At 48.1% G+C, this 14,844-nt stretch overlaps 1 protein-coding gene and 1 long non-coding RNA gene across 2 annotated transcripts; one reads left to right on the plus strand and one right to left on the minus strand.

Annotated features, from left to right (window-relative positions):
* Nucleotides 1–390: 390 nt before the first annotated feature.
* On the minus strand, nt 391–7,921 carry S100B (S100 calcium binding protein B). Its single transcript, XM_055415903.2, has 3 exons — nt 7,822–7,921; nt 4,432–4,569; nt 391–1,636 (listed from the first exon to the last, which is right to left on the minus strand). The coding sequence occupies exons 2-3, from the start codon at nt 4,567–4,569 to the stop codon at nt 1,496–1,498; spliced, it is 279 nt and encodes a 92-aa protein (XP_055271878.1). The 5' UTR covers nt 7,822–7,921; the 3' UTR covers nt 391–1,495.
* LOC129548949 (uncharacterized) lies at nt 4,565–7,044 on the plus strand. Its single transcript, XR_008684427.2, has 3 exons — nt 4,565–5,994; nt 6,087–6,259; nt 6,662–7,044. It is a non-coding gene; the product is annotated as an uncharacterized LOC129548949 (long non-coding RNA).
* Nucleotides 7,922–14,844: the final 6,923 nt, after the last annotated feature.

The following is a 14,844-nucleotide window of genomic DNA, read 5'->3' on the forward strand; positions in this document are numbered from 1 at the left end:
GAAGGGGACGACAGAGGATGAGGTGGTTGGATGGCATCACCGGCTTGGTGGACATGAGTTTGAGCAAGCTCCGGGAGTTTGGTGATGGACAGGAAGCCTGGTGTGCTGCAGTCCACGGGGTCACGAAGAGTCAGACATGACCGAGCAACTGAACTGAACTGATAGCCTTCCCCGTTACGTCTCTCCAATGGACCCACCCCTCCAACCCCCTTCCTTTGTGTCCCTCCTCATGTCCCTGCCCTGTCACACCCTCCCTTCCCCACCTAAGCTTCAACCCTGGCTTGGGGAGGTGACGTATCTGCAGCCCTGATGAAGACAGGCTGTGTGGACTTTACTCCTTTTTCCAGTTTTGCAAGAATACAGCTTTTATTTCATGCTTAAACCACCAAGTAGATTTGTTACAGTGCTTTTTATTTAATGCGGTTACAAGGGACCAATTACTTTATGATTTCCAAGTTTGTGTCTTTAAAAAAAGCATAACAGAAAAAGGATGGATAAGCTTAATGCTTACTTTGAATTTTCCTGGGAGTGATTCTTAATATTTGTAACTTGATTTTTTTCAAATTGGTGGCTACAATAGCATAAAGGTCATAAAATTCCCTGGCTTCACCAACAGCTGGAAGCAGACCCTGTCTGCACAGACAGATAAAAAATGACCTTCACTGCACATCAGACACATCCGTCATAACCTTCATTCTACAGACAGAACAGCAGGCACAGGTGCTTGGGTACGGCCATCTCCAGGGGCAGAACTGTGACCCGCCCTGAGCCCCCTGCTCCCCTGCCCCAAATCCCAGAGATCCAGCAAAGTGTGGTCCTGTCGGGAGAATCCCACTGAATGCAGAAGTCTGATTCTCAGTTCTTATTACAGTTATGATGTCAGCATTTGTCAGCTTATGAGACAGATTTTCCATTTAGAACTGTTAGCTTAACTGCATATGCAAACATCGCAGCTCACCTGTTGGAAAGGGCTCTAAATGTGACCATGCTCTTTGGTAGGTGGGACAGACTGTCAGGCCACCCAACCACATCAGGTTTCATTTGCTCCAGTGATGAGATTTAATGATGGGCAACGTTTTCAAAGGATGGTGGACAAAGCTTTGTGTTTTTAAATGCAGTGGCAGCATGTGGAACCCACAATGCTCCAGTCCTTTTAGGTAATCAATTTGTTTTTTCTAGTTAAGGGGCCTCCACAGCTTGGTCAGCTAGCACGGCACATGCTTTGTGACGGAGAAATGACTTTCCTAAGTTATAGTTACCAAGACTGCCTGGGTCCAGAAAGCTAACACTATGCCTAGTAATGCAGAAGGCAGGCTGGGGGCACTAAAAATGGTCCTTGGAAAGAGGTTTCAATTGTTTCCTCACAAAGCAAATCAAGCTTCCTAATTAGCTACAACACGGAAAGCTCAGCTCCTACAGCCCTGCAAGCTCTGCCTCTGTTCCCCTGGTCAAACTTCATCTCTGCTGCAGAAACAGCTCTGCTGCTTTCTCTTCCTTATTCGTGTTCGAAGAACTCGTGGCAGGCAGTGGTAACCATGGCAACGAAAGCCATAAATTCCTGGAAGTCACATTCGCCGTCCCCGTCACTGTCCAGTGTCTCCATGACTTTGTCCACAACCTCCTGCTCTTTGATTTCCTGAGAGAGATAAGACAGGTTGTCCAGCTTGCTTCTAAATGAACATTAGGGCCACAAAGACAGGATCAGAAGTTGGCTGGCTTTAAAAATTTTGTATTAGAAACAACCTAATGGCTTCCCTGGTGGCTCGGTGGTAAAGAATCCACCTGCAAATGCCAGAGACATTGGTTCGATCCCTGATCTAGGAGGATCCCACATGCCTCAGAGCAACGAAGCCCCTGCACCACAACTACTGAACCTGTGCTCTAGAGCCCAGGAGCCACAGTGCCCACGTGCTGAGCCCACGTGCCCTAGAGCTTGTGCTCCACAGCGGGAGAAGCCACGGCAATGAGAAGGCCCTGCTTGCGGCAACTAGAGAGTAGCCCTGTGAAGCAAAGAAGACTCAGCACAGCCAAAAAAAAAAATTCCCAGAGCAAAAATTATAATAATAATAAATTAATTTAGAAACAACCTAAGACATGAAATGCAAAATTCCAGAAAGGTTTTCTCCAGTGACCGGGAGGCTGTTGGTTGGCAGAGGTCTCTAGGGGTCTGAGCCTTCTCTTCCACTTTCCTTTAGGTGCAGTGGGATCTGGCTACTAAAAGACTGAATGGAACAGCCAGGATCTGAAAAACTGCAGGCTGTTTGTGTTTAAAAAAAAGAACCAGGAAGGAAGAGTACATTCTAGATCAGCCTGAGCGCATTAATATGCAAATACCTTGAAAGCAAAAATGAACTTTTGGCCCCTATAAACTTTTCATTGTTTCTGCGTGTGGAAGGCCCTACAGTGAAGGCTTCCAGTGGATTTTCATGCTTTGAAAGTAGTTTCTGGCTGAAATAACTCTCGGGAACATGCCCTAAATTTTTTAACTTCTTGTGTCTTTTGGCACTTGAGCTGCTTTCGAGGTGTCTGGGATTCGTCTTGACATTATGCCCAACATGGAGTCGAGTGAGTGGTGGGACAGAGACAGTGCAGGAAAGCTGTGCACCCATGAAGAGGAGTCTAACGCTGCCGACTCTTCCGAACACCCAGTCCTCAGGGCTGGAGCGCTTGGCCTGAAGAAGTTGGGTATAAGGCACAATGGCCGCCTTAGACATAAAACATGTAATAGACTGAGGTTCCCATGAGGGGTTGGGTGGCACCTGTAAACATCTGCTAAAAGATTAATTTCAATTACAGGAAAGATTTGCCTCCAAACAGAAACTCCTTCATAAAAACCAGGCCAACGATGTTCATGATACCTAGATATACTTACCATGATTTACTTTTATTTTATAAACTCTGTTTCCCACATGCTACACTTTTTCTATGTTTTAAATCAATAATTAATGATAGTAGCTACATTTGTTGAGCTGCACTTGATAAGCACTGTCTCACTGCAACAACTCTTTTCACAGAAGAATCCAGGGCCTTCTGATTCTTAGGTGAGGTGGTGGGAACAGGTGAGTAAAAGTGTGAGCATGCAGTTACCACTCTGGGAACTTGGGTGCCTGAGAAAACCAGCTTCAAAATCAGACTAGGGGATCCCCCCAAAGTCTGCAGGCCACTTCCTCTGATGGTGGTGCCATCTGTAGCAGTGGAGTGTTGGGGTGGGGAAAGCCCTGCAGACGCAGGGCAAGGAGCCTGGGGCTCGTCCTGCACCAAGGCCCAGCCTGCCCAGGAGGACAGCTCCCACCACCATGTGGGCTGGGCTCTCCTGTCTTCCCCGGGAATTAGCTCCTGGTCAGACATGAGTGCACTGGTGCATTGTATGGCTATTTCCTCTCGGTGCAACATCACTTCAGTAACCTTGGTTCTGGGCACCAAGGGAATATTAAGTACCAGGTGGACTGCAGTTCATTGCCTTGAATACACAATATGGAAACAGTAGAGATGACGTGTGGCTGAGCCAAAGGCAGTTAAGGTTGTGAGTGGGGAAGTGAGTCCTCACTGGAGCATCTGGACACACATCCACCAGAAGGGGAGCTGCCAGGGCAGTGGGGCTCATCAGATGTCCTCACACAGCTTCCCAAGTTCCCTCCTGGGCACCTCACCCCACAGGGCCCCCTGCAAGGCCCAGGGCCTCTCTCGTGAGCAGCTTGTGGCCTCTTGGTGATGAGCCAGGTCCTATGGCCTGCATCTCTCCCCGCATCGACTATGCTAAGAACTCAGTAATACCTGGCATCTTCTTACTGTGGTGGATCTAACCATGTAGAGAAAGCCGAAACAATCCTCTTCCCAAGAACAAACACGTATTTTTAACAGTCTTCTTGCATGTTCAGTGTGTGATAAGTCATGGTATATTTTCCATCCCCCTTTGTCACCGTTACTGCTGTACATGATCAGTCGCTACAGTCATGTCTGACTCTTTGTGACCCGTGGACCCCGCCAGGGTCCTCTGTTCATGGGATTCTCCAGGCAGGAATACTGGAGTGGGTTGCCATGCCCTCCTCCAGGGGATTTTCCTGACCCTGGAACTGAACCTGCATCTACTGCAGCACCTACATTGCAGGCAGATTCTTTACCACTAAGCCAATGGAGAAGCCACCCTATTGCTGCATATCCTTAGGTTTTTCCAAGAATCTGTACTCTTGTGTTTGAGACAGCAGTTTTTCCTTGATGCTCTTACTGTACACAAAATGAAAATCGTGGGGCCTACCTACGCCACCCTCTGTACTGAGGGCTCACTTGTTCAAACACATTTTCAGAAACAACAGAGGAGTCCTGACACCAACGTAGAGCCATGTTCAGGGCAGCTCAGAAGAGAAAACGGGCAGATGGTCTTACAAGAGGACAGGAGAGCATGTTAATTTAGTTTTAAAAAGCAACACTCACCTCTAAAAAATGGGAAAGTTCATTGTTGATGAGCTCCTTGAGTTCTGATTTCTTCAGCTTGTGCTTGTCACCTTCCCTCCCGGAATATTGATGGAAGACGTCAATGAGGGCCACCATGGCCTTCTCTAACTCAGACATCTGGGGCCCACAAAGAAAGATGATTTGTAGAACAGAGCAGTTGTTACCTACACAGACCTTACCATCGGGGGCAACTGGCTTTGGTTCACCTCCCCTTTTGGGCTTAGAGGGTGTGCCTTTTCATCACCCTTTGAACCTGCTCCCCGCCACCCCTCCCTTCTCTGTCTTCTGTTCCCAAGCCCTCGGCTTCTGGTTGCATCTGGGGGAAACTTCAACCAAAATACAGAGGAAGAGCAGTGAGGGGGATTGAGTCCTTCCCCATCCCTAGGAGACTCCCCACCCTGTCCTGGCAGGACTGCGAGATGAGGTGACAGTGCAGGGGAGCAAGTTTTTTAATTAATTACAGCGAATAGGAGCCAAATAAGGATACAGAAGTCAATAGTATTCCTATGTTCTGTCAATAAGCAATTAGAAAATGTAGCGGAAAAGTCCGGAGAAGGCAATGGCAAGCCACTCCAGTACTCTTGCTTAGAAAATCCCATGGACGGAGGAGCCTGGTAGGCTGCAGTCCATGGGGTCGCTACGAGTCAGACATGACTGAGCGACTTCACTTTCCCATTTCACTTTCACACATTGGAGAAGGAAATGGCAACCCACTCCAGTGTTCTTGCGTAGAGAATCCCAGGGATGGGGGAGTCCGACGGGCTGCCGTCTATGGGGTCACACAGAGTCAGACACGACTGAAGTGACTTAGCAGCAGCAGCAGCAGCAGCAGCAGCGGAAAAGTCCTGTTTTATAGCAGCACACACATATTTCTAAGCATAAGTTCAGCAAGAAAAGTGTAGGTCCTTCCAAAAGCTACTGAGGTAATAAAATATAGGAACTTACTTTCTTTCAAATGGATATATAAATTTAACTCATTTTTAACAAAAACGTTTCTGATTTTTTTTGGGTGGAGTGAGGAACATGACCAAAAAACAGCTAGAAAATTCAACTGAAAAAATAAATATGGTAGAATTGCCACAATTTTTTTTTTGCAAAAGAAGATCAAGGAAAGGGATCTTGAATTTGAAGGTATTATACAATCATCTGATGAAATTATTGTAGGGGAGCAAGATTTGCTACCCCAAAATGTCTCTTTGGGACGCAGATTATTTTCATCTGAAAACAATCAAGGCCCCCAGGACTCAGGAAGAAATTCCCCTTAGCTGCCTGAATCGGAATTTAGATGGAGGGCCTGTTACAGGAATGGAGCAACCACCAGGGAGAGAGGTCAGCAAGGAACGTGGGCCAGGGGTAAGGGAGGGCGGGCGGAAACGCTAGGAGACCTGAGTCCACTCTGTCCCATCACCTCTGCTGGCACAGCAAACACTGCTTCAACCATCTCTGTGTGAAGTGCTTTCCTCCCCTCTGAAGCCCCAAACCACTGCTCCCAACATCCTCCTTTGTCTTGAGCTGACGATGGGATTGAAGGTGGGCATTTTGGTGAGTGAGTTTTCCTGGATCTCTCCCATGTATATATGTTTTTAAACTTTGATTTGAATTTCTCCTGTTTACCTGTCTCATGTTTATTTAAGTCTTAGACCAGTGAGAAGAATTTAGAAGGGGAGAGGAAAATGTTTTCCTTCCCAATACCAGCTCTGATGCCAGAACAAATATGGGCAGAGGCTGGACCACCTCCAGGCACTTTGTATTCTTGGCAGCGCTGCATCCAATGACAGAATGGCGCCTTTTCTCTGCATTTATCAAGGTAGGAAGCTTTTGTCTCCCCCACAACATGTATCTTATATTGCACAGTCTGCAAGTCAAGGAAACAGCTGCTCAACCCTGGGAAACAGGCAGTATACAAAGGACTGCTTGTCAACTGTTTCACAAAACGGACGGACGCTCAGACAGAGAAATTTGCCAGCTTTTGGCCTTGAGTTCTAATCATTAAAGAATCTTTGCAGCGTCACAGTTAAAGAATTATGTCTAATTTTTTAAAAAACCATTCCTTTATTGAATATCATTTATATTTTAAAAAATAAATTGGAATATAAGATTTAACTCCTTATTTATTTCTGACTTTCAAAGAAAAAGGATTGAAGATTTTTGCCTCGGCCTGATTTTTGCTAAACTTGCCCTATTAATAATTACTATACTTTGTTCACAGGGAGGCCTGGCGTGCTGTGATTCATGGGGTGGCAAAGAGTCGGACGACTGAGCGACTGAACTGAACTGATACTTTGTTTTGCTCTAAAGTCCCTAAAAGTATCACATGTAGACAGAACAATTTAGATGGATTAAATCTTTAACATTTCATACTTTCTTATCCTTTGCACTCGAGTTCTCAATTATTAATTTTTTAAAAAAGAAAAGAAAACTTAAGAAACTTTTGAATGGTTCTTATGCTTCTCAAGCTTCATGATGACTGGGAAAGATGAGGCTAAAATATTTGTTGTATGAAGTATGACTAGTGGGATTTTTTTAAAGGAAAGGCATAAAAAATATATATCCCATATGTGAAAATGCCATAAAATGTGATATTCTTCATTAAACACACTACAAATTAATTTTTACAAGTTTTTCCTGTTAAAGTCTTCCCAAATGACGGTTAAAAATTGTTGTTTAAGAGAACTGGAAATCAAATATCCAGTTCTCCTTTCGCTGCATTTCGTGAATATTCTACATTAATCTTTCATTTCGAAAACAGGAGAACTGCTGGGCGTTAGCTCCTCAGAAGGTCACATCACAGGAGATGTGGGAACCCCTTTAGGCAAGAGCCCTACCTCCCCAAGAAACCAGAGGATGGTTAAACCTACCACAGACTTCAATCTCTTTGGCTCGGTTGTAATTTAATTGCAAAGACCTCCTCACTCGCCCTGACCCGGGGGAGGGCGTCCGAAACGCCGGCTCCGAGCTCAGGGCGCCTGTCCGCGCTCCGCGGAGGACGCAAACCCTCTCTTCAAAGAATTAAGCAAGAGGCCGACTGGCAGCAACACCCGAGCCGAAGACCCGACGTTTCCCCGACTGTAGCGATGAATCACCGGGAGAAGGCGATCCATCTGTAGGATGAATCTCGCTGCCTGGAGTTGAGGTAGCCGTGTTCGCAAGGCAGTAAGTAGGAGAGTCATACTTTAGAAAATGCTGCCAGAATCCTATGGACAGAGGCGCCTGGCAGACTGTACGGTCCGTGGGGTTGCAACAGTCGGACACGGCTTAGCGACTAAAGCACCACCCTAAAGGGGTTTTTAAACTCCCACCCAGTTCCCAAGCCCACCCTCCGGGTCCTGCCCCCCAAACACCAGAGCAGGTTCCCCAGAGTGTCCTCACGTCAGTGGTCCTTGGCTGTCGCCCCGGTCACCTCTGGCTTCGGTGTCCTGAATGCCGGGACTAGGGAGAAACGGCCTCTTATCCTTTCGCGGGGGGCGTGACCGGCACGCCCCGAAGCCCGGCAGCCAATGGGAGCCGAGGGCGGGGCGCTGGCGGGGCGGGGGCAGGGCCTGCGTCTCCCTCTCCAGGCTCTGCAACGGGCGGGGGCTGGACACACAGGGCCGCATTGACGGCGCCACCCAGGACTCGCTCCAGAGCCAGGCCTGCACTCGGGCCAAGGAAGAAAAGGGCCTGTAGGGCGGAAAGTGGGGAGTCAGCTTTTTGTACTGGTTTTAAATTTATGCGTGAATATTGATGTTCCTCTCAAGGCAAGGATGGTGGCGGGTAAAGGAGTGGGACTAGTGATTGATTCCGACAAAGCAAATGTGCAGACATTAGCAGGATGAATGTGGGAATTTAGGGCCGGAATGCCCCTGCTTTGGCCCCACGCGCGAGTGGGACACCCGTGGACATCAGTACCTCGAGGTTAGTCACTGAACCCAGCATCTGCAGGCCCTGAAACATGGGGCGAATGGTTTAATACTACCGAGGGCACATGCTAGGCTCCCCCGAAGGATTCCTCCTCCCTCCGGGGTGAGCGGCAATAGGCTGTCAGAGCTGGACAGTGCCCCAGGCACGTCCTGTCCACGTGCTCTGGTTTAAGGGTGGTGCTGGTGGGGGTGGGGCCCTCACCGAGGCCTCACAAGCAGCCAAGGAAGGCTGAGTAGGGACTCCACACGGTGGTCCTCTTAACAGCCTCTCTTTAGACACATTATACACAGATTCTCTTTCCTTTTCTCCTTTGCCTTTCATTTCTCTTCTTTCCTCAACTATTTGTAAGTCCTTCTCAACCATTTTGCCTTTTTGCATTTCCTTTTCTTGGGGATGGTTTTGATCACCGCCTCCTATACAATGTTACGAACCTCCAGAGTTCTTCAGGTACTCTATCAGATCTAATCCCTTCAATCTATTTGTCACTTCCACTATGTAATCATAAGGGAATTGATTTAGGTCATACCTGAATGGTCTCGTGCTTTTCCTTACTTTCTTCAACTTAAGCCTGAATTTTGCAACAAGGAGTTCATGATCTGTGCCAAGTCAGCTCTGGGTCTTGTTTTTGCTGACTCTATAGAGCTTCTTCCTCTTTGGCTGCAAAGAATATAATCAATCTGATTTTAGTATTGAACATCTGGTGATGTCCATGTGTAGTGTTGTCTCGTGTTGTTGGAAGAGGGTGTTTGCTATGTTCAGTGGTTCTCTTGGCAAAACTGTATTAGACTTTGCCCTGCTTCATTTTGTACTCAAAGCCCAAACTTGCCTGTTACTCCAGGTAGGCCTGTTACTGACTTTCTACTTTTACATTCCAGTCCCCTCTGATGAAAAGGACATCTTTTTTTGGTGTTAGTTCTAGAAGATCTTGTATGTCATCATAGAACCGTTCAACTTCAGCTTCTTCAGCTTTAGTAGTTGGAGCATAGACTTGGTTTACCGTGACACTGAATGGCTTGCTTTGGAAACGAACCGAGATCACTGTCATTTTTGAGATTGCATCCAAGTACTGCATTTCGAACTTTGTTGAGTATGAGGGCTATTGCACTTCTTATAAGGGATTCTTGCCCACAGTAGTAGATAAAAAGGTCATCTGAATTAAATTCACCCATTCCTGTCCATTTTAGTTCACTGATTCCTAAAATGTTAATGTTCACTCTTGCCATCTCCTGTTTGACCACTTACAGTTTACCTTGATTCATGGACCTAACATTCCAGGTTCCTATGCAATATTGCTCTTTACAGCACCAGACTTTATTTCCATCACCAGTCACACCCACAGCTGGGTGTTGTTTTTGCTTTGGCTCCATCTTTTCATTTTTTTTGAAGTTATTTCTCCACATTTCTCCAGTAGCATATTGGGCACCTACCGACCTGGGGAGTTCATCTTTCAGTGTCCTATCTTTTTGCCTTTTCATACTGTTCATGGGGTTCTCAAGGCAAGAATACTGAAGTGGTTTGTCATTCCTTCCTCCAGTGGACCACGTTTTGAAGGGTTGGAGATCAGGCTAATCACCAGTGGCCCATGATTTAATCCATTGATGCTGCCATAATAGAACCTCCATAAATATCCCCAAGGGAAGGAGTCTGGAGAGCTTCTGGGTTGGAGAGCATGTAGAGATGGGAGGGGGGTGACTCCCAGAGAGCAGGAAGCTTCTCACGCCCCCTGCACCTGTCCTCTGCACCTCCTCCATCTGGCTCTTCCCCAGTTGCATCCTTTTACAATAAGCGGTAACCTATCCCTGAGTTCCGTGAGCTGCTCTAGCAAATCACTGAACCAGAGGAGGGTATGTGGGACCCCCAGTTTATAGGTGTCTGCAGCTGGGGTCTTACAGTGACTCCTGAAGGGGGGCAACCTTGTGAGTGGATGGTGTCAGAAGGGAGTCAGATCACAGGACACCCAGCTGGCATAAACCATACATTTGGTGTCAGAGTGCTTTCTGTTGGTAGAAAACAGCTCACAGCACATCACTAGGGGGTCTTTACACTCAAAACTTAACTCTTGGTTTCTGGCATCAGTGCTTTTTTTCCCTCTATTTCATCTCTTCTGCCAAGTTTATTCTTTCCTTATAACATCTTTAAATATTTTTAAAATTTTTAAATCACTTTATTTTTCAGGTAGTCATTTATTTTTTATTTTATATTGGAGTACAGTTGTATAACAATGTTGTGTTGAAATCACTTTAGACTAACAAGAGTATAGTAAAAAATTAATAAATCCTTTTTTTTTTCTTGTTATCAGTCTGGTTCTAATCAAGAGACAGAAACCACACAGTCATTCAAACAGGACAAGTTTCACACAAAGAATTATGAACCTACCATAGAATTGTAATGGCGTAGAGGAATCTAAAGAGCTGCAGGGGGAGGGGGCGAGTGTGAACGCAGGGTCTGGCATGTACATGGCAGAGAAGCAGGTGAAACAGCCTCCATGCCAGGCCAGGCTGCTAGGCCAGACAGGGCAGCCCTTGCCGGCCACATCCTGGAGCCGAGCACCAGCAGATGCTGTGAAGGATGGAGAAGCAGGACAGGACAGACAAACATGCTCCCCCAGGAGTAGGAGAGAAGGCCCCCCTCCAAAGTGCAAGCCCAGGCTCATCACGGGAGGCCTGATTAGTGGCCACTGAAGGCAGTAGCACTAAAGGGCCAGAATCCACATCAGGCGCAGGCACCCTGCCTGGCACTTTGCATCCATCAGCAGCATTCTACACACATCCGGACTCCCCTGCAGCAGCTAAAGAAGCTGAGAAGACACAGCTCTCTTTGTTACAGTGAACTAGTTCTTTCCCCAGCGAGGGGACGCACAGCCGCACAGTTACTGTATCCATCGCTGGCTCAGTTACAGTTCCACAGAAAATTCAGTTACCTAAAGCTGAAACTCCAATACTTTGGCCACCTCATGCGACGAGTTGACTCACTGGAAAAGACTCTGATGCTGGGAAAGGTTGGGGGCGGGAGGAGAAGGGGACGACAGAGAATGGGATGGCTGGATGGCATCACCGACTCTGTGGACATGAGTTTGAGTGTACTCTGGGAGTTGGTGATGGACAGGGAGGCCTGGCGTGCTGTGATTCATGGGGTCGCGGAGAGTCGGACACGACTGAGCGACTGAACTGAACTGAACTGAACTGAAAGATTAAATTGAAATGCTGACTTCCAACAACTTGTTTATAAAACAGGGAAGTAGAGAAAAGAAAATGATTAGGAGATAGACACAACATGTAACAAGCAAAAACACATGCATAGCTGCTCTAGCCTTCATCTCTGTGTAACCGGTCCTGAGGTCCTGATAGACACCCCTGACCATCCATTCCGAATCTCCCCTGCCCTCAGCAAGAACCTGCTCCAGATTCCTTATTGGATAGAGTGAGCCAAACCTTCATCCCTGAGGGGCTGGAGTCCTCAATACTCCTGCTTTATTTAATTATAATAATTCGGCTTTGGTTGCTCTGTGTTTTCATTAACCATTACTACTGGTTGTGGAAGTATTAAGAGGAGCCCCCAGAATGCCCAGGTTTCAAAGTCCTCCTTGCTGCCCTCACGTAGCAGTAACACAAACCCCCTCCCTCTCCCCGGTAATTGGGATAAACCATTCAAGCCAGTAGATGAACTGTTTTTTCTTTTTCCTTGTTGGTTCAAAGGCGTGAGGAGCCCAAAGTGGCCAGTGGCAATCCTGGCTTCCAGTTGAGTGGGATCATTGCTCTGCACCCTAGTGGAAACCTCCCCCTTGGACAGTGTAAGATTTCCAAATGATCTCAAAGCTGCCAAGACAAGAAAAAAAAAAAAAAAACCTGCCAGGAGGGTATGAAGTGTACCAGTGAGAGGACCACTCATCCTTCTAATTCTCAGTTCCCAGACCCATGCATTCTGGCTCTGGGGGACACAGCATCACAGAACAGTTCTTAACTTAAAGTACAGATCATATCCTGCCGTACGGAACCCATCCTTTCAGGATGTTGCCTTTCACCTGGATCATAATCAACTCTTCAAGCAGTGATTCCAACTTTCGACCAGGTCAGCCACTTCTGAGTTACGGGATGTGTGATAAGACTGCTCTTTCTTTGCTGGGACTCGTATCCCTGGCTGGGACGCAGAGCCGTTGTAGTGGATAAACTCTGGGAGGTCATGGATGTTGGATCTCCTGCTGCAGCAGTGCAGGCCGGGAAATAAAATCTGTACCCAGAGTGTATGTTCATTCCAGTGAGGACAGATTCCCACCCTTTCTATGATGGCAGAGGTTCAGTGTAATCCACCTGCCACCAGGGGTATGGCTGGTCACCTTGGACTCCGCGTTACTCTTGGCTGCTGGTAGATAAGGCACTCTACGGCAGCAGTGGTGAGGGGAGCAAGTGTTGCTGAGTCCTGCCCACCCCCACCTCTTCCCCGTGGCCACTGTATTTGTGGATACATCAAGTGAGCCCTGGAACAGCTGCAGTAAGAGCTGGCTGATACCCACGAGGCAATCCGTCTCCACCTGCTTACTAAGAGTCTCTTCTGCAGGGCATGCCCAGAGTTGTTGGGGGGTGTTCCCCGAAACACGAACATGTTCACAGACTGCTCTTTCAGAGAGGTCCATCCAAACACCTCTTCCATGGCCTTCTTGTGACCAGTTTTCAACCCTGTTCCTTCCAGGTTGCTGAACAACCAAATCGTTAGCAGCCACCCATGGGTTAATACAGATTCCTACTCTAGCCACGTCTCTCTACAGACACAGTGGACAACCAAACTGTCTCAGTTCTGTCCTGAGAGGACTTTCCTTCACCATGTCTTTCAGGGTGACCCTTGAGTGGAGCTGCAGTGCTGCCTAACCTTATCCCTAACCTAACCCAAACTGCTGCTACTGGTCCTCGGAAACTGGCTGGAATGAAAAGGCATCAGAGAATCCACAGCCGCACATCACCCTGTGCCAGGGTCATGTCGACTTTCTCTGGTGCAGACGCCTCACCAGTCACAGCAGCTGCAGTTGAAGCCACAGGTGGCTGTTTTGCAAGAGTCCACAGCCAGCCTCCCAGACCAAAGTGGCAAGTTAAATGGGCTTGTGATCAGTATCTGCCCTGCCCCTGCCACCTCCCCACCACCGCTTATGTCAGCCCTTTGATGGCGGCATTAGTCTCCGGGGTGATGCGCAGCTTCAGGTTCACTGCCGAGATAAGAAGGGGAAGCTGTCCCGGAAGTATAGCTCACAGATAATGTGGGCCCTGAGCCTTGGGCTTGAGTCACCCGGCCCGGTCCACAGCCTGGCCTCACGCCTGGCCTCACACCCCATGAGGTGGGACCTGAGCCACAGGCTTTGCCTCTACTTCCCAGTTGCCCCACAGGCAGAGCGGGCCTGCTTGGGAAGCACAGAACTTGCTCGTCTGAGGAAGGAGCAGCTGTGCACTGCGGGCTTCAAGCAGATGCAAGGCACCAGCCCTGAGGGCCTTAGCCCCATCCCAGAGTCACAACCTGGACTCTGGGTTCGTTCTTCATTGTAAACAAGAAAAGTTTCAGGCTGCTCCTGCAGAGGTAAAAAGCTAGTTTGGGATTCTCTCATCTAACTTCTGGATGCCTGAGCATTGGGCCTACCCTCTTGGCACAAACATTAGCTTCCTGGGGCAGCCCAGTGCAGGCTGTGCCCCTACCCTACTCCAGGGCCCACAGGGCAGAGAGGAGCTGCCAATCGGAAAGAGATGGGCTTTCAGGTGCTGTGAGGCCCCAGGGTGACATCCTCAGATGTGGGCTCTGAGCTGATGCTGAGTCTTGGGGCCACAAACTGGCACTGGGGCCAGCAGTCAAAGGAGAACTCTGGCAGTAAGAGGGAGTCTCAACCCATTCAGGGGAGCCGGGTGGTTCACAGAGCTCCCTGGAGCTGTTTCTTAGCTCCTGAATGTACTGCCGAGACAGACACACTCGGCCCCCACTGAATCCCCTCTGGCTACCTTACCTGTGGCCTGAGAGCCACTGTGATAGGGAGCTCACGAAAATCTCCAGAACAAGACAGCTGTGTTCACAGACATCCGTGTGTGGAGCCCTCCATCTCCACTGTGACCCAGAGTCAGTACAAGGCCTGATTCTGGTTCAGACACCTGTTCTTGGATGGTGCTGTTGTTCAATTGCATAGTCGTGTCCGTCTCTTGGCAATCCCTTGGACTGCAGCATGCCAGACTTCCCTGTCCTTCACCATCTCCCAGAGTTTGCAGAAATTCATGTCCATTAAGTTGGTGATGCCATCCAACTAACTCATCCTCTGTTATCCCCTTCTCACCTGCCTTCAATCTTTCTCAGCATCTGGGTCTTTTCCACTGAGTTGGCTCTCTGTTTCAGGTGGTCAAAGTACTGGAGATTCAGCTTTAGCATCAGTCCTTCCAATGACTGTTCAGGGTTGATTTCCTTTTGGACTGGTTGGTTTGATCTCCTTGCTGTCCAAGGGGCTCTCAAGAGTCTTCCACACCATAGTTC

The sequence above is a fragment of the Moschus berezovskii genome, chromosome 1 (genome assembly GCF_049115385.1).
Source record: "Moschus berezovskii isolate FMDL1 chromosome 1, NW_MosBer_1.0, whole genome shotgun sequence".
NCBI lineage: Eukaryota > Metazoa > Chordata > Mammalia > Artiodactyla > Moschidae > Moschus > Moschus berezovskii.